The sequence below is a fragment of the Loxodonta africana genome, unplaced genomic scaffold (assembly GCF_030014295.1).
Source record: "Loxodonta africana isolate mLoxAfr1 unplaced genomic scaffold, mLoxAfr1.hap2 scaffold_185, whole genome shotgun sequence".
In the NCBI taxonomy this organism is placed as follows: domain Eukaryota; kingdom Metazoa; phylum Chordata; class Mammalia; order Proboscidea; family Elephantidae; genus Loxodonta; species Loxodonta africana.
In genome coordinates, this window is record NW_026974929.1 from 320,384 (window position 1) to 344,596 (window position 24,213).

Here is a 24,213-nt window from a genome sequence, read left to right on the forward strand (position 1 = left end):
CCCTTCTGTGTCCACTGTCTGGACCCAAGTCCTCATATGCCTCCTCTGCCCTCCTATCCCATCATATGCGCTGTGATCAGGCTCAAGTGTGTACCCTGGGTCTTGCCCTCTATGGCCTTATGCTTCCCCTAGTTCTGTTGGGACCTGCCAGACTGGTGGGTCTGAGGTCCAGGTGGGGCTGGGTGGGCTGGGACTGTCACAAAAGGCTCCTGAAGCCAGCTCTTTCCTGCTCCCCGCCAGCTTGTGGCAGGGCTGCCCGGGACCTCGCCCCTCCCCCAGGTGCTCCTCTCTGAGCATCCCTGCTGCCCCCTCCCCTAGTTCTTGAGGCGCCTTCTCTTGATGCACAGATGCAACTGGGCACCTCACCGCACTGAACCCGAAGTCGGTTCTCAGCTAGATTATAGACCTGAACCTGAAATGCACAACCTTAAAACCACGAGAACCAATAACTTGTTGTCATCTAATCCATTCCAACTCATAGGAACCATAAAGGGCGGGAGTAGAACTGCCCTATAGGGTTTCCAAGGAGCGCCCGGTGGACTTGAACTGCCAACCTTTTAGCTACCAGCTGTAGCTTTTAACCACTACTCCACCAGGTTTCTTAAAACTGCTAGATAGGTGTGAAATGAAAAAAGAAAAAAAAAGTAAATAAAAAAATTTAAGGAAAAAAAAACAATTACAGAATACGTAAAAGAAAAAAATAACAAAACAAAAAAACAACTACAAAAAAATCACATAATATGAGACTGTAACCTCACATTATGGACTCAAGGAGGCTGGGTTGTATCTTTCTTTGCAAATAAGTCTTAGATAAGGGAATTGGTACCAGGAGTAGATACACACTCTCACTTCAGGAAAATGGAAAATCTGGGATTAATTGACCTGGATCAGGTGGAAAACAGTGATAACCACATGATATTTAAAGATGAAATCCTAAAAGCCTAAAACATGCAGTGGAAATTTGTCTAAGTAAAGTAGCATCAGAAGGGGCCTTTAATCACTACACAAAATGGGTCAGTAGTTCAAGATCTCCCTACAAAGATGGAATCAACTCGATGGCCAACCGGTTTTGGGTTTGGTAGATCACTTTTAGGCAGGTTCCAGCAAACACGCAAAAAACAGATCATTTCAATCTTGTACACAGTCAATAAAGAAGAGAAAACTATGAGATGCTTCCCAACTTGTTCCCTAAGGCCACTTTAATATTGATACCAAATTAGAAAAGGAAGGTATAAGAAGAGTTACAGGACAAGCACACTAAGCAACTGAGATGCAAAAACCTACATAAAATGCTGGCAAAGAAATCCAGCAAGGTATAAAGCATGTAATACGCCATGATCAAAGGGGTTTATTTAAAGGATGCAAGCTTGAGTGAACATTAAAGGTTTAATAATTTAATTCACCACATGTGTAGGTTAAGGAAGAAAAGACATAGGTTCACCTCAAGAGACGGTGAAAAGGCAGTGATAAAATCCAACCACACTGAGACATAAGAACTCTGAGCAAACATGGAACAGAAAAGGAGTTCCCGAATGTGGAAAACTACAACTCGCATGATAGTTCTTGGTGAAATATGGGACATTCTCTTTAATATTAATTAGCAATAAAATAAGGATGCTTTCTCTCATTATTTCTATTAAATATTTAACACGGGAGTACAAAAAGAAAAACGTATAACTCTTATTATTCATAGATTATAGGAATGTCTCCACAGAAAAATTTAAAAACCATAGAAAATATTAGAATTAATATTAGTTAATCATAAATACAAAGTAAAAAATAAAGTGAATGTCTCTGCAGCGGCATCAAGACAACTCTGTCATAGCTCTCAGTGAAAGCAGAGGACACTGACAGGGAAACAGCGGGATCCAGGTGGGCTAGACCACGGAGGGGAGAGCACTATTTTACACTGGGCTGGATTTATAAGCACAGGTATGTGTGTTAGTTACCTAGTGCTGCCGTAAGAAAAAAAAAAAAAAAATAACACAGTTGGGTGGTTTTAGAGAATAAAAATTTATTCTCTCGCAGTTCAGGAGGCTACCTGCCTGAATTCAGGGCACGGCTCATGTCTACTCCAGCTTCTAGCAGCTTCCAGTCACCCTTTGTGTTCCTGGTCTTGTAGATGCATCTGCTCCGTTGTCTGTCTTCCTCTCCCACTGAGTGTGGCTGTGTCTATTCTGCTGTTTTTATAACTCAGAAGGGACTAGGTTTAGGACCCACCCTACACTGGTATGGCCTCATTAATATAATTTTAAAATCCCCTATATCCAAATCAGGTCACATTTACGGGTACGGTGGTTAAGATTTCAATATGCCTTTTGGGGTTATACAATTCAGTCCATAATAGTGCCCTCACCAGATATTCTGGACTGAGAATACTAGCATGAGCAGTTGAGAGTGCTTCTATTTTTTTTTTTCGCATTAGTTGATTGTAGCTTGTCTCAATGGCCACTCATATGAAATTTGGACCAGCTTATTATTTTTATTATGAAAGCCCTGGCCAACCTTTCGTAACCATGTCCGTTGTGTGGAAAAACACACAGACTCCCATCACTGAAGCCTTGGGAAATTCATTTATAAGTGTGGAATGGAGTTGGGACCAAATTGTTTCGTGGCCTTGATAACATGGAATAGCTGTTAGATATCCACATGGAGATGTCAGGTAATAATACTAACAGCTAACACTTACTGAGTACATGCACTGGTGCCAGGATTCTTGTAAGGGCTTCTCCTTTCCTAAGATATTTGTTCTGTATGATAGCCCTATGAGGAATGTACCATTATAATGCACATTTTATACATGAAGAGGCCGATACAGAGATTTAAGCTTCTATTTGAGTATAAGTCTGGACCCAGGAGGAGTTGAAATGGCTGAAGGTGTAAATCTCACGACCTCAGCTACAGACCGATGGCTGTGGACACACTGAGGCATTCCAGACAAAGGGTGGCAATAGAGAGAGAGGACTAAACACCGAGCCCTAGGGCACCCTGACGCCTACAAGCTGGCCGGGTGAACCTCAGCCAACAAAGCTCTCTGAAGGTCAGTGTGGTTCCTGGAAGGTGGTCTGTCCTTTCTCTAGGCCGAATTTCCCCACTGCCCCTCCCACCTGCACTGCCTTGTCCCCTTCCTAATGGCAGGGACAGTGAGTAACTTTCACCACTGCCCAAGATCCCAAGGTTACAATAACATTGGTATGGAAAGCAGAATGATGGAGTCAGGAAGCCTGGTGGTCACATGCAACCAGTTGGAAACAGAAAAGAGCAAATAAAGAAGGGGAGAAGACTGTGAGCCAGAGGGGTAGGAGAAATGAATATTTCCTGAGTGCTAAGTAAGGCTGGGCGTCTGCTAGTGGCATGTAGTTCCTCATTTAAACTTCAGAGGGACACAATGAGTGGAATAGACATTGCTATCCACTTTCATCATGCAAACGTTTTATTATCTTTGATTTTAACAGTAACTTCTTATAAAAACAAATGAGAACATAGAGAAGAGTAAAAAATACATCTCATCAATTCAGTACTATCATTTTGCCTCAGCAGCTACACATTTTTGTTGTTGATGTAAATATAACACACAACCTTTGCCAAGTGAACGAGTTGTACAGGTGTACACATTATTGACAGGAATTATATTAATCGGCTGTGCAACCCTACCCTTAATCTGTGTGATTTTTCCATCACTGTAAACAGAAACTCAGTTTCCATATGCAATAAAAAAAAAAAATATGCAAAAAAAAAAAAAATGCAATAGCACCTCTTTATTCCCTCCCTCCTGCCCCTGGGAACCCCTATAAACTTTCGTCTCTATACATTTGCCTGTTTTTGTAAAAGGCATGCTTTTTAATTTGAACGTTCATGACAAGCTACAAGGGAGAATTCATGTGGAACCAGAAGTTATTTGCAATACATACATCCTACTACAAACTTGGTTCTAGAATATACAAAGGATGATTCATAAAGAAAAAAAAAGAGAATTCAATAGAAAGACAATACTTGAACGCTCTATAAAAGATTTCTGTATGGCCAACATACATATGGAAAGGGACTACATCAGTTATCAGAGGAATTCTAATAAAAACTCACAATGTGATCCTAACCCTGCACACCGGAATGGCTAAAATAAAAAAAAAAATGGAAATACCAACTATTTCGTAGAACACGGAGCAACTGGAATTCTAATCTACTGCTAGTGAAAGTGTAATTTGGTACAACCACTTTAAAAATGCTTTGGCCATATCTACTAAAGCTGTGAACATCCATATATTCTATGACCCAGCAATTCTACTTCTAGATACATACCCAGTAGAAATGGGTACATATGTTCACCGAAACACATAAGTCTAACCATCTGCTAAGGAATGAACACCCTCCTTCTGAATGCCTAACTTTTGTTTTTAATTGTTCTTTAGATGAAGGTTTACAGAGCAAAGTAGCTTCTCCTTAAACAGTTAGGACATATATTGTTTTAAGACATTGGTTACCAATTCTAAGACATGTCAACACTCTCTCTTCTTGACCTTGGGTCCCCTATTACCAGCTTTCCTGTCCTCTCCTGCCTTCTAGTCCTTCTTCCTGGGCTGGTATGCCCCAGGAGTCTCATTTTGATTTATGGGCCTGTCTAATCTTTGGTTAAGGGTGAACCTCAGGAGTGACTTCATTATTGAGCTAAAAGGATGTCTGGGGGTCATATTCTCAGGGTTTCTCCAGTCTCTGTCAAGCTAGAATTCTGTTTTTTTTTTTTTTTTAATTAGGATTTTGTTCTACATTTTTCTCCAGTTCTGTCCTGAATGCCTCACTTAAAAAGCACTATTCTGTCTGTTCTAAGGTGATGGCCATATATAATGATAAGCTTATAAAGAAAAGTCTAGAGCTTTCTGTGAAATGCAGCAGCAAATCTCTAGAGGCTCATGTTCTTATAGCTTCTGTTCCCTCTGGAGCTTCTCCTTCTGTCTGTCCTTCTGCTGGGCTGCACCACATGGAACCAGTTATAAAATTCAACTTCATCTTATAAATTCACAGGAGTCCTACTCACACAAAATTTTTATTGGCGAACAGGTGTGTAGATAAGGTATAGAAGGGATTTCTATTGCAGCAAAGCAAAACCTTAAAATGAAATGGCTGGGAATGGCGGGCCTCCTTCTTTAAAAATGCTTTTCTACATGGAATATGGAAAATGCAGTTAAGATATGGCTTATGCAAAAAGGCAAAAAGGAGTGCTTGCAGCAATTTGGTAATCATTTAGATCACCTGTAAAAATATTTTCATCCTTTTTCTCATAGCTTGCAGGAAACAAAATTCCAAAAGGATCGCATATTTAAAAGTAAAATATGCCACCATACAAATTTCAGAAGAAACTATGAGAGATTTTGTTTTGCTTTTTGTTGGTAAAAGAGAAAGATTATCTAAAAATCCCAAAGCTGTGAAGACTCAAACTGGTAAGATACAGACATAGATGTTTGGCATATGAAAAACTATATGAAGAAAGCAAAAATACAGGCAAAAATCTGAAGAAAAATTCGTAGGCTAAGGATTTGAATAGACATTTCTCCAAAGAAGGTATAGAAATGGTCAATAATCACATGAAAAGAAGCTCAACCTCATTAGTCATTAGGGAAATGAGAATCAAAACCAAAACTCACTATTATTTCAAAACCACTAAGATGGCTCAAATCAACAGGATGGACAACACAAGTGGTGAGGATGTGGAGAAACTGGAACCCTCATACATTGCTGGTGGACATGTAACATGATCCAATCGCTTTGGAAAACAGTTAGGTACTTGCTCAGAAAGGTAAACATAGAGTTAACATGCAACATAGCAATTCCATTCCCAGGTATATGCATCCAGGACAACTGAAGCACGTTCACATAATAACTTACAAAAGAATTTTCATAGCAGAATTATTTATAAATAGCCAAAATGTGGAGAGAATCCAAAAGTCATGAATTGACAGATAAACTGTGCTATACTCGTAAAATGGAATATTACTCAGCCATTAAAAGGCATCAGGTACTAATACATGGCACAATATGGACAAACCTTGAGAACGTTATGCTAAGTGAAAGAAGCCAAACAGAAATGACCGTATGGTGCATGATTCCATTTACATGAAATACCCAGAACAGACAAACCAACACAGACAGAAAGTAGATTAGCAGTTGCTACGTCTTCGAGGAAAGGAGTAATGAGATGACTACTAATATGTAGGGCGTTTATTTACAGGGTACTGAAAATATCCTGAAGCTAGACAGTGGTGATTGTTGCACAACTCTGTCCATATACTAGAAACCACAGAATTGTGCACATTATAAAAGGCAATGTTATGGCCGGTGAATTATATCTCAATAGAAATATTTGTGACCCCCAAAAGACTAACATTTCAATTAAATATACAGAAACTATAAATCAGAAGGCAAAAACAACCCAATTTTACCATCTCTCTCTCCAGCCAAAGTGAAGGGGGTACATTCTATTAATACATCTTATTTTTTTATCTCTTCATTAACAAGTTCTGTTCTCATTATACAAAACTGGTCTCCATTTCTAATCACACAAAACTAGTCTCCATTTCCTTATGTCAGTTTTCACTATTGTAACTACATAAACAGAGCACTTCCATGGCTTTTATAAAAACCCACCCACTCATACAATCAGACATATCATTTTTGGAAGCTTCTTATGTGCCAGGAACTAGGATACTCTGACCAACACAGCAGACAAGGTCCTGCCTGCATGGGCCTTCTATTTTTGTGGAGCAGTCAGATGATAAACCAGCCAAACAGTATGTAATGTTACCTAACATCAGGAGGGAGACGTATAATTTTGGAGGTGTCCCAAGCTGTGTCTCTCTCATGAAGAGTTCCCTCTTGCCTCTGAACCCAGTGGAAAGTAAACACTTTGAAGGAACTGTGAGGTCAGTAAGTGTGAAAAAAGACATTTCATTTCAGTTTCATTTGGTTGGTTTTACCTGCTACGTTGTCAACATTTTTTTAAACACTCTCCTGCAGCTGACATCAACCACCCCCACAAAAAGCAAAAACAAAACTCGATGCCATGGAGTCGATTCCGACTCACAGCGACCCTGTAGGACACAGTAGGGTCTCCAAGGAGTTCCTCGTCTTAGGACACAAATAATTCCTGCTTATGAGAATCTGAAAGTTGTTCACTGTGGATGTGTGAAGGACTCAGTAACACTTGCAAAGATTTCCATGTGGGTGTGGTGCTCAAGTGTGAGCACTGGGGGGAATGGACCCCATGTGCACTTTGCATCCTTCTGGAGATTATGACACAGCAAACATTCCCTCCTCATCGGCCTGCATCTTGGAAGAGGACAGAGGGAATTGTTAGGCAGAACCATTTGAAAATGCATGGCAAGAAATTTTATTGAAACATTAAATTCAAAATAAAATCTTCCTATGTTTTTCAACCTTCCCTACCTCATTTCAAAGAGGTAATTGGACTCACAGAGTTAAAGCCCTGAAACTTCGAGACTCTGAAGAGTCTGTTTTAAGAGTCTCAGCTCATTGGAGTAATCACACTGAGTGAACTGGAACCCAGGGGAAGAGTGGGAGTCAGACAGCAGAGACCTACACATTGGGAAGGGGTGAGGCCTGCTTCTTGATAATGCCCTGGGCTAGGTGGCAGCACCTCAAAGGGTAATGCAGGCACACAAGTAGACAAACCACGTTACGGTGTTCCCAGCCCTGCCAAGGTTCTCATGCTCCATCTGGGAATGGAAGCAGCAGAGACAATGATTCTAGAGAGATCACCCACATAGGCTGAGGCGATGGGTGTGTTAAAGATCTTCAAACCTTGGTCCTTCTTTGGACCCCGGGGTACCCAGAAAATAAACCAACACCAAACATACCCCTACAAAGAAGTAAGGTTAAAATTTTACCCCAATTTTGTAAGCCGAGAGCTCTGAGTTGGAATTCAGTTTATTTAAAGAAATATCAAGTTTTCTTGCACACATGAATTTGTGCTGATTCACACTTACAATTCATATTATTCATTCATCCATGAAGTCAGCAAACATTTACACTATAACAGCTACATGTGAGACCCTATGGCAGTTGCTCTTGATGATGAAATGACTCAGAGAATTTCCCTCAATGCCTGGTGAGAGAAACAGCCAAGTTAACAGTTGTATCAGTCACGTATTGCTCTGTAACAAATGACCCCAAATTCTCGTGTCTTAAAAGAGCAATAATTTACCAGCTCACAATTTTTCAAGTTGTCAGTTTGGAGCTCTTCTGATCTGGGCCAGCCTCAGTGGCTCACAACACGGCTTCCTCACGTGTCCACAATTTGCTTCCAGGTAGCTGGGAGCCAGTTCATAACATCAAGTCAGTGAAACCGCTAGATCCTCCCTCCATTGGTCTTCCATCATCTAGCAGGCTGGCCTGAGGATGTTCCCATGAGTTCTCAGGGTTTAAGAGCAACAAAAGGGAAGTCTCAATGTAAAGTCTTCCAACTCTCTCATTTTATCAGGTTTTCTACCATCCCAATGTTCAAAACAATAATGTCAGCCCCAACTGAGGGATGGAGAAAGACTCCTGCTGCTAATGAAAGGCGCTCCAGAGTCTCATAGAAGGCATGGGCACAGAGAGAGGATAAATGTGTAGACATTTCTTACATCAACCACAACAGGTAAATGCAATTGTGTTTTATGCTGTGGTAAAGGGTTTTGCAGGTACAATGGAGTAGGGAACAAGAAGTGAACAAATCTACCAGGAGGATATTTAGGGAAGTGATGTCTGAACCAAGTTGAGAATATGATTGGATAGTTAAGGCGTGAAAAAAGGCCCGGGTCCAGGAAGCCCCATGTCTTCTCCAGAGAGAAGTCTGAGGAGACAGGCTGAAGCCACTGAGGCATTTGAAACATTTGTGACCAGATGCAGATCATCTTTTGTTCTACTGTTTTCCAACCACTCGTCCCTATTTATAGTTTGGAGTCATACAAGAGTAGACCCTAGCATTTCCCTGTTGAAACTTTTATTTTCCTCTGAGAAGTCATCACCACCCCAATGTTCTTAATTGCTTCCTCAAATGCTGTCTCCATTTACCACCTCCTTTTCTATATGGGCTCCAGAGTGAAAGCAGAGCCTGAAAGATGCAGAGGTCATGGACTTTCCCCAAGTCAACTCCTAAACCTCCCATTCTGGCTGACCACAAATTCCTGAGTCTTAGCATTTTATGGTGAGCTCAGAAGCCCAATCTGTTCCAATGGGGTCAGTTCTCTTAACCACCATGCTTCACCAGAGAGTAGGCCATCAGATGGGATGGGAGAGAAAATCTTCTAGTCACAGGGAAGAGCCTGTGTGAAGCCTCACAGGCTAAGGAGACCTGATAGGTGTTCAGAGCGGACATTGTATGACCAGGGCTGGAGAGACATGATTCCAAGAGAGTCAAATGAGAAGTTTTGGAGAAATCAACTGCTGGTCACACTGTAACGATTCCATGTACTCTCTCTCTCCCCACCAAGGGATAGGAATGACATGGAGTGCAGAGAAAAGTTGCAATTCCTTTTTTATATCCAAGCCCCCTTTTCCCAGTCTGGGACTGGCAGTATTCAAGCTCCTACTTGAACAGTTTCATATTTTTCTTTTTGCTGTGTTTCTGTTTAAAGTGGGCCCATGGAACTGAGCAATGTCAGGAATGATGTCACACAGGGTTATGGAAGCCATGCCATTCATGCTGATCTCTTTTGGTGAGGATGTCGATCTGAGATCCTGTGGGAGAGCACCTGGAACTACTCTATCACGGAAATTCCGGACTAAACCCGGGTCCCCAAGTCACCAAACGGTCATGCATCATGAAGAACTGGAAAAAGGGATAAAGATCCTTCAGAACATCATTATGATTGGACATCTTCACCCAGAGAGGATGAAACAGTGATACAGAAGGAAGAGGCCTTTCTCTAAGACTCTAGATAAGGGTGAGAGGAAAAATTGTCCCAGACTGATGTGTGTTACGGAACAAAGGGTCTGGTTTCCACCAGAAAAGAGAGCCATGATAGGACAAGATGAAGGAATTGGGAACGGATAAGGTCATAAGGAGGAGCGTCCTGAGAAAGCATTTCCTGTCATTTGGTGGACAATTAACCAAATTCTTATATCAACAAGAAATGTACGAATAAGTGAGGGATCAAGCTACAGAATTCATTGGGAGTTTGAGAGCTTTCCAGAACAGATTCAGACGAGGCACTCTGCTGTTTAAGATCTGTACCTGGTGGAAAGGAAGGAAGCCAGTGGACAACTAGGGCAGAGAGTATAGGATGGGGAAAAGGGTGGTTAGAGAGAAGCGTACTTTATTATATTTTCTAATGACATGATATTAATGTACTATGTGAAGAATTAAGAAAATATCTCAGGAGGTTCTGGCAGTGAGAAGTTGAAGGAGCCCAGAGCCCACATCATTGAGGGCAGAAGATGGCTTGCAGACTCCTCCCCTAGATTCAGGAACTCCCCTTCTCCTCCTATGTCTTCTCCCCACATCTCTCGAAGGGCCTAAAAAACCCTCACAGCAAAGAGAGCTATAGGATAGAATTTTTTTTACATTCCTACTTTCTTAACCTGAATTTTGTCTAGGATCTTTAATTTGCCACTCCTTTCAGGGCAGTTTTGTTGCCCTCTCCACTACCATTATTTTGCTGCCCCCCACCACTACTCCAGTGCTGCCCTCCACTGGCCCTATTTCCTTTTGCTTCCTAGGTTTCTAACTGGCCTCTAAAACCCTCTTGAGAGATCCCCTGCTGCAACTTCTGTCACGGAACTTGCACTCCACTCCCAAGACGCTTCCATCTCTTTCTTTCTTAACTCGCCAATCCTACCTTCATACTCAGAAAAATACAGACCCTTATGTTGACATATACAACCCACCCACACACTCAGTTGATGTGGTTGTGTCTTGGCTACTGAGATTTGTACCATCGGACTCTCAAATATGGACATCTCTTTCTGCCTCACACTGAAAGAGTATTTCTCATAATGACCTGGTGAGAGCTTTCTGTTCAGGGAAAGGCAATTTTAAAGGAGAAGCTTTAAATTATACATAAATGTACAAATTTTGCTCCAAGTATAATTCCTTGAATAACAGGTCTTCCCTTAATGGCCACATAAACCAGGGACTCCATCAGCCTGAAACCAGAAGAACTAGGTGGTGTGCAGCTACAGTCAATAACTGCCCTGACAGAGGATACTTGCAAGTTATAAAAATGATGGTACCCTCAAATACAGCCCTTATACTGAAAGAAAAGACCAATATGAATGTCAGAGATACTCTGAAACTTGCTCTTGAATGTAAAGTAATGAAAGAAATGATGAAGTAGAAGAGCTGAAGAGAAGATTTCAAAGGGCGGCTTGAGAAGACAAAGTATGATAATGACATGTGCAAAGACTTGGCGTTAGAAAAACAAAAGGGAAGAACATGCTTGGCATCTCTCAAGCTAAAGGAACTGAAGAAAAAATCCAAGCCTCGACATGCAATAGTGAAGGATTGTACTTGTACGGGCAAAATATTGAACAACACAGGAAGCATCAAAATAAGATGGAAAGAATACACAGGGTCACTGCACACACACACACACACACAAAAGCATGGGTCGATGTTCAACCATTTCAGGAGGAAGCATATCATCAAGAACTGATGGTACTGAAGGAAGAAGTCCAAGCTTCACTGAAGGCATTGGCAAAAAACAAGACTCCAAGAACTGACAGGTACCAATTGAGATGTTTCAACAAACAGATGCAGCACTGGCTGAATAATTTAGCCATCCGATTGGAAGAGATCCATGTTTGTGCACATTCCAAAGAAAGTGATTCAACAAAATTCAGAAACTATCAACAATATCATTAATATCAAAACCCAGTACAATTTTGCTGAAGATCATTAAAAAGAAGTTGCAACAGGAATTCAAGTCAGATTCAGAAGAGGATATGGAATGAAGAATATCATTGCTGATGTCTGATGGATCTGGGCTGAAAGCAGAGAATACCAGAATACCAGAAAGATGTTTCCATGCGTTTTATTGACTATGAAATGGCATTATACTGTGTGAATCATAACAAATTATGGGTAACACTTCAAAGAACGGAAATTCCAGAACACTTAAGTTTGCTCATGTGAAACCTGTACATAGACCACGAGGCAGTTCTTCAGAGAGAACAAGGGGTACTATGTGGTTTAAAATCAGGAATAGTTTGTGTCAGGGTTCTATCCTTTCATCACATTTATTCAATCTGTATGCTGAGCAAATAATCCAAAAAGCTGCACGATATGAAGAAGAACGTGGCATTAGGTTTAGAGGAAGATTCATTAACAACCTACGATATGCAGATAACACAAACTTGGTGAAAAGTGAAGAGGACCTGAAGCACTTAGCGGTGAATAAAAAAGACTACAACCTTCAGTATGGGTTGCACCTCAACATAAAGAAAACAAAAATCTTCACAACTGGACCAATAAACAACATCATGATAAACAGAGAAAAGATTGAAGTTATCAAGGATCTCATTTTATTCAGTTCCCCAGTCCACGCTCATGAAGCAGCAATCAAGGAATCAAATGATGTATTGCAAATCTGCTGCAAAAGAACTCTTTAAGCTGGTGACAAGCACAGATGTCACTCTGAAGGCTAAGGTGTGCCTGCCAAAAGCCATGACGTTTTCAAACACCTCATACGCATGTGAAAGCTGGACAATGAATAAGGGAAACCGAAGAAGAAATGCTGCCTTTGAGTTATGGTGTTGGTGAACAATATTGAGTATACCACAGACTGCCAGAAGAACAAACAAGTCTGTCTTGGAAGAAGTACAGCCAGAATATTCCTTACAAGCACAGATGGTGAGTGTTTGTCTCACACACTTTGGACATGTTATCAGGGGAGACCAGGCCCTGGAGAAGAACATTATGCTTGGTAAAGTAGAAAGTGAAAAAGAGGAAGACCCTCAGTGAGATGGATTGACACAGTGGCTGCAACAATGGGCTCTAGCATAATAACAAGTGTGAGGATGGCACAAGACTGGCCAGTGTTTTGTTCTGCTGTATATAGGGTCACTATAAATTAGAACTGACCTGATGACACCTAACAACAACAATACGCTGTTCAGCTCACTGCCTGTCTCTTAGTTTGCTGTACTGTGGTGGTTTGGATGTTGCTATGATGCTGGAAGCTAGGCCACCAGTATTTTAAATACCAACAGGGTTATCCATGGTGGACAGGTTTCAGTGGAGCTTCAAGACTAAGACACACTAGGAAGAAAGACCTGGAGATTTACTTCTGAAAATTGGACAATTAAACCCTTACAGATCACAAGAGAATACTGTCCAATTCACTTGCTTTGGACATGTCATCAGGACAGATTAATCAGTCCTAGAGGAGAATATCATGGTTGGTGAAGAAGAAGGCCAACAAGGCTGTAGGAGACCCTTGGTGAGATGGACTGGCACATTAGCCATAATGATGGAATCTAAATTGCTGGCACTTGTGAGGATGACACAGGACCTGGCAACCTTTAGTTCTGTGGTACCTAAGTTCACCATTAGTCGGAGTCACCTCAATGGCAGCTAGCAAAAAATTACTGTTTGAGAGGAGAACTGAGATATGAACTTGATACAATATACCAAATGTTAAAATGTTCAAAGATCTCATGTTTACTATGAAAGAATAGGAATTGAAAATACAACTTTCAAATAGCTAGAAGGAAAAGGAAAGTAAGAGAAATTTTATCATTCCAATAAAAAAATAAACAGGAAAGGCAGAATAAAAAAAAAAAAAAAAAGAACAGTGAATATGAAGTATAATACGGGAATTATGTCTAAATGTATGAGTAATAGCAAGAAAAAGGGATTAATACCTAAGGAAAAAACATGTACACTCAGCTTAGACTTGCAAATCCAGCCATATCTTATTTATAAAACAAAATTAAAACATAATGACAGAAACTTTTAAATGATGTAAATGAAGAAATTTCTACTTTTTAAAAAAAAAAATTTTTTTTTTTAATGACTACAGGAATAACCCTCTGCCAGATACTGCTGATACAGAAAGGATTAAGAAAAGATTCCTTGCAGTCTGGTGAGAGAAACAGCCCAGTTAACAGATCAGTTATCAATTGCTCTATAACAAATGACCCAAAAATGAAGTGCCTTAAAAGAACAAGCAGTTACTTCGCTCACAGTTTTGCAGGTTGGCAGTTTGGGGTTCTTCTGGTCTGGGGCAGACTCAGCCGCTCTCGGATGGGCTCCCTCATGTATCTGGAATCAGCCACCATGTCAGCTGGCGGGCAGAGGGTGTGAAATCTTCTCAGCTGGATTCTCTCTCTAATGGTCTCTTGTCATTTATTAGGGTGGCCTGGGCTGTTCCCATGGATTCTCAGTGTTTGAAGAGCAGCAAGAGGGCAAGGAGGAGCCCTGGTGGTGCAGTGGTTAAGGGCTCAGCTGCTGAAGGAAAGGTAATCAGTTCGTACTCACCAGCTGCTCTGTGGAAGAAAGACATGGCACTCTCCTCCTGTAAAGATGACAGCCTTGGAAATCCTATGGGGCAGTTCTACTCTGTCTTTCAGGGTCACTATGAGTTAGAATATACTTGAGAGTGATGGGTTTGGTTTTTGGTAAGAGAGCAAGCCACGATGTGTCTAATTATATCCGGTCTCTGCTTCTATTAGTCTTTGTACTGTCCCAAAGGCCAAAGCAATCATAGATCAGTCCAAATTCAAGGAGTGGAGGAAGAATCTTGCTCTTGAGAAAGGGAGCTGTAAGTCATATAATATGTATGGATACATACATATTAGAACATGTGGCCATTTTTGCTATCCATCACAACATGTAAATACAATCAAGTTTGTCCCTAGTTGTGGCAGAAGCATTTCTTAAATACAATAGAGTACGCAGCAGGGTGGGAAATTCTACCAGGTGTAGGGTTGGAAAGGCTTCCACCACGAAGTGATGTTTGACCTAAATTTTGAAACACGAGTGGATGGTTAGGAGATTTTCTTTTTTATATATTTCCAACCACTTGCCCACATTCTACCATCTGTCGTCACACAAAACGAGCCCTCTGCTCCCATGTTGACATCTTTCATTTTCCTTCAAATCCTCAGGCTCTCCTCTACCTACCAAGCACAACTTCCCAAACCCTGCCTTAAAATGTTTCAACAATTTGCTTCTTCCTTTCCTAATTGCCCCCTGGACAAAAAAGGAGATCAAGCAGAGGACAGTGGACCTTTCCCCGAGGGCTCTCCTAAGCCTCCCAAGCAGGTTTACCATAGACGTCCGGAGTCTCAGTGCTTTTCTGTGATGATGTAATCCTACCCTTTTTAGTGGCTCCAAGGGAGAAGCATGTGGACAGGCCAAGAGGCTTCACAGGGTTTAGAGTCAGGAGGTCAAGAGAGAGTGGCCTAGACACCACCACTGAGTGATGGTACCTCCAGGCAACAGACCAAAAACTCCATTCTGCACAGATGGCTACGAAGGGTGAGTCTTTTGGAAGAGTCTTCTGTTATTTAATCAATAGATATATATTGAGTATCTCCTATGGGTGGGGCTCTGTCTCACTTTCTGGGACTGCCAAAAATAAGGCAGATCCCATCTTTGTCCCCAAGTTATTTACAACCCATTTGGAAGACAAAAATTGGAAAATGAGCACCTCCTATGACTCAGTGCTATGATGGAGGATTACTAGGTGCTCTGAATACATAAAGCAGGAGCACAGACTGGGTACCTTGGAGGAGGAACCAGTCAACAGGAAGGGAGAGAACGTCTACTAGTCAGAGGGAACAGCCTGTGTGAAGCCTAAGTGGCAAAGGAGGCCTGAGAGGTGTTCAGAGTGGACATTGTGTTTCTAGAGCTGGAGAGATTTGATTCAGGCCAGAGAAGAGGTTTGGGAGAAACAGCGACTCATTATACTCTTCTATTCCCTCAACTCACAGTTTCCTTCCTCTTGGATATTGACTTAAGTGAACATTGCAATTCATTTTTAAGATATAATTTCCCTCCTCCCAGCCTCCTAGCCTCTCCCACAACAGTTGCCATATTTTTTCCTAGTGCGCTGTTTAGATTCAAACTGGGCCCTCGGAACTGAGCGATGTCAGCGATGATGTCACACAAGGGTTACTGGAAGCCTTGGTGCTCACTCAGATCCTAACTGCTCTTTGGAGAGGTTGTGGCTCTGAGGTCTCCTGTGGGAGAGCGACTTTGGATACCAAATTACAAACGGTTCTGCCTAAATCAAGGTCCGCAACTTGTGAGAATTTGGGACATCATCTCTACGTGGGAGGAGGAGAAACATCTTGCCGGTGACCATCCTTCGTGGTTCATCTTCACCCAGCCAGAATGGAGCGGCAATACATGAGGAAGAGGCCTTTCTCTAAGGCCCGAGGTAAGGGTGGGAGAAAAATTCAGTCTGTGCGATGGGTGCTGGGCAGCAAGGGGTTTGATTCACCCCGGAAACAAGGACCACAAGGGATCACCGAGGCTTTCACCTGAAAAAACTTCCTGTCAATTAGTAAACAGTAAGAAATTATACTGTGAATAAATAAACGAAGGAATAACTATGTGAGTGAAGTATAGAATTCTACTGTCATCTGAGGGGCTTTCCGTAACAGTAGCAGACAAGTCAGATTTGTGAACTCTCCTGCTTTGTTAGCGGAAAGAACGCAGGTGGGCAAGTGGGGCAGTGGGTATAGAACCAGGTAGAAGGGTGGTTACAGAGATTTGTGCTTAATTTTTTCATGAGACTGAATTAATATATCACGCGAATTAAAAAAATATATCAAATTTATCAGGAGGTTTTGGGAGTGGGTGGTGTGATGGAGCACAGTACGACACGTTCGTTCAGAGTTCCCAGTCAATGTAAGCTGCCACAGTCCTCAGCCTGGACTCAGGCAGAAGACGGTCCAGGAAGGCCCTGCCCCTCTAGCTCTAGGGATTTCTCTTCTCCTCCAAGGTCTCCTGACCATCTTTACCTAAGGGTTTAACAATTCTTCTACGTAAAGACACCTATAGTATAGATCATTTTTTTTTCTCCTGTAATTGCAAAGTTTAATTTTTTTAATTGTGTTGAAAATATACATAAAACATAACTGAATAATTTCTAATGTATGAGTCAGTGATACTCATTACATTCTTCAAGTCATGTAACCATTCTCAATATCCTTCTCCAAACTTTTCTACAACCATTAACATAACCTCAATGCCCCAGTGGAAAAACTTCCCCTTCCCCCTGCCCACAACTGGCAACGACCAATAATCTTTGCTTTCTATATATTTGCTTATTTCATGTAAGTCAGATCGTACAGTATTTGCCCTATACTTAGGGCAAATACTAACTTATTCCATTTAGCATGATGTTTTCCAAGTCTAGCAGGAAAGAATTTTAAAATTCCAACTATAGCTAACCTCAGTTTCTGCTATCATTCTTGGTTATCCATTCTTTCTCCGACTAGTCTGCCCCCACCTTGTCTTCTTTGTTGCTGCCCCATTCTGCCTTTCAGTGGCTGAGCCCTGCTTTCTGCTCCCTCCTTGATCTCTGTATCCTTCTAACCAACTGCTGGCATGTTCCCTCTCTGAATCTTGTCTCTCTCTAGAGCTTTCCCTCCATCCAACGCACCCGACCTAGCTCCATCTCTTTCTGCATCCTGAACTCTGCAGTCCTTCCCACAGATTCAGAAACATACACAGACCTTTAGGTTGACACAGACAACCCACTGAGACATACACAGCGGAGAAGGCTGTGTGTTCTCCATCTGAAGTTCTCGCATCAAGGTTCTCAGATACGGCCATCTCTTTCTGCCTCACTTCATCTACTAAGGACTGGGCTTCTACTCTGAGAAAAACAATTTTCATCTTTTACTGTGGCTGGGTTAAGAAGGGTGCAAGGAAGAGCTATACATGTAAGAATCATAACTAAATATACACATTCTTCTGTTTTACGTATAACTCTATAAAAAGCCTTTCAGTAAAAAGAGGATGAAAAGAGGTGACCATTGCTCTGGAGTGTTTACCCTCCAAATTTACTAAGAATATCACCCACATACAAAACGTCAAGTCACACATTTATTATGAAGCTTCATGGGAATGAGGTCATTTCTAAGTTCCAAACGAACAAATTCATTGGAATTCAATAAATGTGGAATTAAAGAAAAATAACTTCTTAAAAAATGAACTACCATAAACAGTGCCACTTTACAATGGAGACTTTGTCTTCCACAGCAGTGCCCCCAAAGGGTGGTAGGTCTCTGGGGAAGAAGAAAGAAACCATGGGGTCTGCAGAGGTGGAGGATGTGGTGATGGAAAGGCCTCCAGGGGTCCCTATGACCAAAGCTTTGGGGTCACAGGTGAGAATAAGGGCCCTGAAAGCTCAAGTAAATTAACTCTCTATTCTCAGAGGTCTCTATCCAAGAGGAAAATGCCCAAGAGTCAACAACATCCCAAGAAAAAAGTCAAAGCTCCAGGCACAGGAAGATTCCAAAACAATCTGAGAACTCTTCTCCTTTATCTTCCACCGAGCAGACCTCTCATTCCTCCAGTTACGGGGCTGCCCCAGGAAAGCGATGGGTCAGGTGCGCATATTTCACCAAGGTGCGCACGGTCAAGGGGGTAGCGGTCGCCTGGCAGACCAAAACCTCCTTTGCACCCGTGGGCAAGATGCCCCAGGTCTTTGAGGCCGAGCTCTCTGAGGAGAGCACCATCGGCTCTGCCCCCAGTCTGGCCAACACTGAGTCCCTGGTCAGCAACCTGGAGCCCTGGCAGGAGGGGCCTCAGACCTGTACCCAGAAGCCCACTGATCAAGGGGAGGAGCATGGGGAGAGACCCCGCCCAACCACCCCGGAGTGGCTGGTGACCCGTGAGTGCGGCTTCCGCTGCGTGGCCTGCTGCCGTGTGTTCGAGTCCCGTGACGCCCTCGTGGCCCACGCGGAGCATGGTGTGACTCAGGGCTTCAGCTGCCGGGTCTTCTTTGAAGAGCTGCTGGAGAGGCGGCTGCCACGCTCAGTCCAGCGAAGGCCCAGACGCTGCCACCAGCTGGCCAGGCGTTGCCTGATGGCCACCAAGAAGAGGGAGGTGAGGGAGAAGACAGCAGTCTGCAGGCGCCTCGAGGAACAGCTGGAGAAGCAGAGAGAAGAACTGAAGAGGCTGAGGCACCAGCTGGACAGGCTGCAGAGGCAGGAGACCAGGCTGCAGAAGGCGCAGGCGCACCACCGAGGCCAGAGGGGAAAGCGCCTGAAGACGTGCTAGAACCCCGGGACTAGGAGGAGCAGGGCCTTTGGGCTGGAAACGTGGGCCCTTCAGGAGAGACCTCCATTCAGGTTTGTTTAACCCAGCTCCCCTGGAAGATCATACCCTCCTTCCACTGTGACCCCAACCCTCCCAACCCAAGCGCACAGAGAACTCCAGCCCTAAGGGGGATCTGGATGGAAGAAGCCCCAGATACCTGACCACAGACACCAGGTCCCCTCAGAGGCTCCCCTGGCCCAGGAGAGGACAGGACAGGCCTCATCTGGATGGTGAGATCTTGGGACCCTAAGGATGAGCGCAGCATAAATAGGGAAAGGGAAAGGGGATTTCAGTGGGACCTGGGAGGATTGGGGGGGGCCCTGCTGAGGCGTGATGGTGAAGGGGGTGTCACTGAGTTCTTTGGAGGAGAAGGAATCAGAGAGATGGCAGGCTGTTGGGAAACATGTCTGCAGGTGAGCAGTGGACATAAAGCCCTAAACAAACAACTCTGGGTCCCTTCCCAGCAGTATAGAGGCAGAGAAAGAGGCAGGGCTTGGTAGGAGGAGAGGAGGGCAGGTTGAAGGAAAATGAACTCACCCAAGCCATGTCTTCTGGTCTCCTAGGGTGAATTTGGGTTTATGATTGGGATGCATCCTTTTTGCCACATTAGGGGAATGTAAGTGGGAGGTGGTGTAGAAAAATCCCCCTGGGTGTTAACCATTTCTGGATAAGAGTTGATCCAGGGCTTGCAGGATATTTCCTGTAGAGCATGTCCTAGGGGAAGGGGTAGAGCTTTGGAACTTTTTCTTCTCCTAAATCAAGCTGTACATTCCGGTTCTTGACATGTCAAACAAACTTGCTAATTTTTTTTTGTTTTCCTGTGGTCAAATCTGACCTGTCGCGAGGTCAAAGAACTGGAAGAAAAAGGCCCTCTGAGGTGAAAGAACCAAAGGAGAGGAAAGGCTTCAAACCCAGGGAGAACAGCAAGAACACAGGTGATCAGAGGTAATGGTGGGAAGGGGCAGATTCAGGCCCAGACTCAACAGTGGACAACAAAGCCCCAGTCTCAGTCGCGACATCAAATCCCAAGTCTGGGGAAGCCCTGGACATGACAGGGGTGTATCCATCTCTCTAGGAAATGAGACCACAAGTATCACAGGGAACCCCCCAGGGGCAGAGGAATGGAGGGCAGGGCCTCTAGGATGGGCACCTCCGTCCACAGTCTGTCCTGTGTGTATTCCTCAGAGTGACAGAGACAGCTCCTGTGAGGGAGAGGGTCACAGGCAGAGAAGAACCAAGGTGTTCAGACCAGGTAAATTCTGCAGTCTCCTAAGGATCCAAAACGAAAAATCAGAGATTCTCAGAGGTATCAGGGTGGGAGGGGTTGGTATTCCCAGGCTGGGGAGAGGCTGGCTGGGGAGGTGCTGCTTTCTGAAATCTTTTCATCAACATCTTTCTTCTTAAAAGCTACCTTCCCAGTTGATGTCCTCTATGATCTAGGCTCAGACCTGAATGGGGCCTAGAATGCACAAAGGTGGGTTATCCAGTGGGGCTACACAGGGAGGAGGTGGAAGCAGCATATCCAGGAAAGAGAATCTTCTAGAGGCGCATGAGTTACCTAGTGAATCGCACATGGCGTCCAGCCTTCTACATTTAGCTGTAGACGTGTGCTTGCAAGATGTGTTTGAGGGGTAACTCTACTGACTTCCCAAAATTATTTTTGGTCATTTCCAGTTATAGAGACCAGAAGAACTCACTGGCTCCAAGAACAACAAGAAATCCACTGGATCTTATTATTACTTTCTGCGGTGTGCTCTCCTGCCAGTGATTCAAATCTTTTGTCTGTCATTCTGGAGAATTTTCACCTATTTTAAATATTTAACAAAACACGTTAAAATATACATGTATCTATGATGTTTATGAATTTCCAAAGCTCTGAAATTGTTTTTTTATCACATTTGCAAGATCACAGATTTGTGTGGCAAAAAAATTTATGTCAGGGTCCCACCCTCCTATGTAATTTGGTCCTGCTCCCCCAGGGTATCCAATGTTAATAGACACACGTGTATCCTTCCCTACACCTCTCTGCAGGGACACATATACACAGTCACAGGTACACAAGTACATCTGCTGGGGTGTTGGCTTTTATGAAAGCCTGGTCACACTCCACCCACATTGCTCTCGCCCCTTATTTCACTTGATATTCTACCTTGATTCTCTGTAAGTCATTAGATATGGCACTGACACTATATTTTTTGATCTTTTAACTTACATGAATAATTTAAATAGATGATCTCAATTCAGTACACTTTATCTGTACTTCTACATGTTCTTGTCAGAAGCTATCAAGTCAGTTCTGACTCACAGTGGCCCTTTGCACCACAGAACAAAACACCACCTGGTCACGGGCAATCCTAATAATCGTTGCTATATTTGAGCACACTGTTGCAGCCACTGTATCAATCTCATTGAGGGTCTTCCTCTGTTTCACTGGACCTCTGCTTTACCAAGCATGATGTCCTTTTCCAGGGACTGGTCCCTCCCTCTTGATAACATGGCCAAAGCCATCCTTGCTTCTAAGGAATATTCTGGCTTTCTCCCTTTAAGACAGATTTGTTCGTCCATACATAACACTACTAAAATGTAAACATTATCATCCATGCTTTTTAAGTCCACTCTTCCTGCGTGTTCTAGCTCTCCTCCCCCTGTTCTTTCCCGCAAGTGGATCCAAGATAATTCAGGTTAACAATGTGGTAAGTAGTCTCTCTTATCCTTGCTTAAACAAGCACACGGACTTATACACACTCATAAACATAAACAGGTATTCAAGCATATTCAAACAATTGATATTGTTTAACCCAGATGTGCTCATTTTATATACACTTCTCTGCATGCACCTAGATTTTTTCAGTAATAAATAATACTTCACAGATATTTTTCCCACTCAACTACTACAACTCATTTATTGATGATGTAGCTTTACCATAAGTTATCTATCATTCAACTATCAATGTACAGTCAATGTTTGGTCAACACTAATAATAACTATCCGTTGTGTACTACAGGATCTGTTTCTGTGGAATAGACTCCATAGAGTGAGATTTCCAGCTCAAAGTATGTTTTAAAAGTACAGAGCCATGGCCGTGTCTTTCCCCTATAGGCTGTCCTAAAGCACCTTTCCAGCCATGTCTCAGGGTATCCTTCTCCCCACAGCCCAGCCAGCCATAGATGGTGTTGATTTTTAAATTGTGCCAGTTTCACTGGGACTTTGATATTTTCTTAACTACCAGTGTTTTTGAGCAACTTGGACTATGTTTATTGGGCATGTGGATTTGCTGTGAACGATCTGTTTGAATTCACTGCTCATTTTTCAAGTGCTTAACTTTTATCCTTCTGTGTAAAATGGAAATTGTTATTAAGTCTTATCATCTCCATTTCACATGATTTTCCAAATCTATCATTTGTGTATCACATTTTCTCAAGCTTTGTCCCCCAGAACGATCACTTGAGTCAGCACCGTTTATTAAATAAATATAATTTTCTCAAAATACCGCCTTTGTATCAATGGTTATCGTGACTTCTTAGCAGATTTTGTTTCATTGGCCAACTTGTCAGTTTCTATGCTGTGTAATATCAATTTTTTCTGTTACCTGAGGAGGTAGACACCTGTCAGTATCCTGCTTTTTCATGTTTTTCTTCTCTATACCTTTTAAAGCAGCCTTGGTGTTGCAGTGATTAAGTGCTCATCTGCTAATGCAAAGAAGGTTTGGCAGGTCGAACCCACCAGGGGGCACTGAGGGGAAAGACCTATTGTTCTCCTCCCATAATGATCACAGCCTAGAAAACCCTATGGGGCAGTGAAATGGGATCACTATGAGTCAGAAATGGACTCCAAGTCTCCTAACACCAGCAACATCCTCTGCTATCTACTGTACTATTTGTAGCATACGATTACTGTATACAATTCAAAAACAACTATCTTAATATTCTGACTGGAAATACATTCCACTTATATATTAGTTTTAGGGACCTCCATTTGATTGACAAGACTTCTCATTTGAAAATATGGCATATTTTTTGCATATATTCAGGTTTCATTTTATGTATTTTAGTACATTAGTTTTCGTCATAGAAGTCCTTTGCTGCTCTGGTCAAAACAATGTTTTCCTAAATATTTTACAGTTTTGAACACAGTTTGATCCAGTCAAGTAGTAGGGGAAAGAGAACGGTCTGCCCTTCTCACCCTTGCCAATTTGAGACCCTCGTGTCTATACTGGAGACAAACCATTGATTTTGATGTATTTGTCTTTTATTCAGGTATGCAATTATATCATCATTATTTGAAAAATCTCTTATTATACTTATACTAGTTATTTAAATTTTCTAGTTTATTCCTTCACCTTAAAACTATGTTGAGTGTTACAAAAATTTTTGTCTAGTTCCAAATTTATCAGAATGAGTTGAATATTAATTTTCCATTTATCTCACACCTGCTAAGTTTGGGGAAATCTATTATGCCCCAATAGATAACTACTACTCTGACCTGCTGACCATTATTGGAATCACACACAACTTGTTTCTGACGGTTAAGTACTTCCACCTGGCCTCTGTGGAGCTGGGATCCCATGATTTGCATTGCTACTAGGCAGCCCAGCTCCCACTAACAACCTGAGCCTATAGACGATTGTTGCTGTTAGTTGTCAGCAAGTCATTTCTGACTCATGACCACCCCATGTGGGCATAGTAGAACTAACTGTTCAATAGTGTTTTTAAGGCTTTCATCCTTTAGTAGCAGATGGCCAGGACTGTCTTCCAAGGACCCTCTGAGTACGTTCAAACTGCCAAACTGCCAGACTTTCGGATAATAGTCAAGCACTTAACTGTTTGTGGCGCCCAGGGACTCCCTACAAAGTATACATATTGGTAAGCTCTGTGTTGCTGGTGCTCCCCTCATCTCCGCATTCCTTATTCTTTTGATGAAATGGGTATCCTTCAGGACT

The 24,213-nt window shown here is 42.5% G+C and overlaps 1 protein-coding gene across 2 annotated transcripts; it reads left to right on the forward strand.

The window, feature by feature from the left end:
- The first annotated feature begins 5,082 nt into the window (after nt 1-5,082).
- On the forward strand, nt 5,083-22,771 carry LOC135229304 (protein FAM170B-like). 2 transcript variants are annotated; one of them, XM_064278947.1, is made up of 3 exons: nt 5,083-14,454; nt 15,323-16,379; nt 18,387-22,771. In XM_064278947.1, exons 2-3 carry the CDS (start codon nt 16,334-16,336, stop codon nt 19,232-19,234), a joined length of 894 nt encoding a protein of 297 aa, XP_064135017.1. In that variant the 5' UTR covers nt 5,083-14,454; nt 15,323-16,333; the 3' UTR covers nt 19,235-22,771. The 2 variants fall into 2 exon arrangements, with proteins under 2 accessions (XP_064135017.1, XP_064135016.1); XM_064278946.1 differs by lacking the exon at nt 5,083-14,454 and having other exon boundaries at nt 14,847-16,379.
- Nucleotides 22,772-24,213: the final 1,442 nt, after the last annotated feature.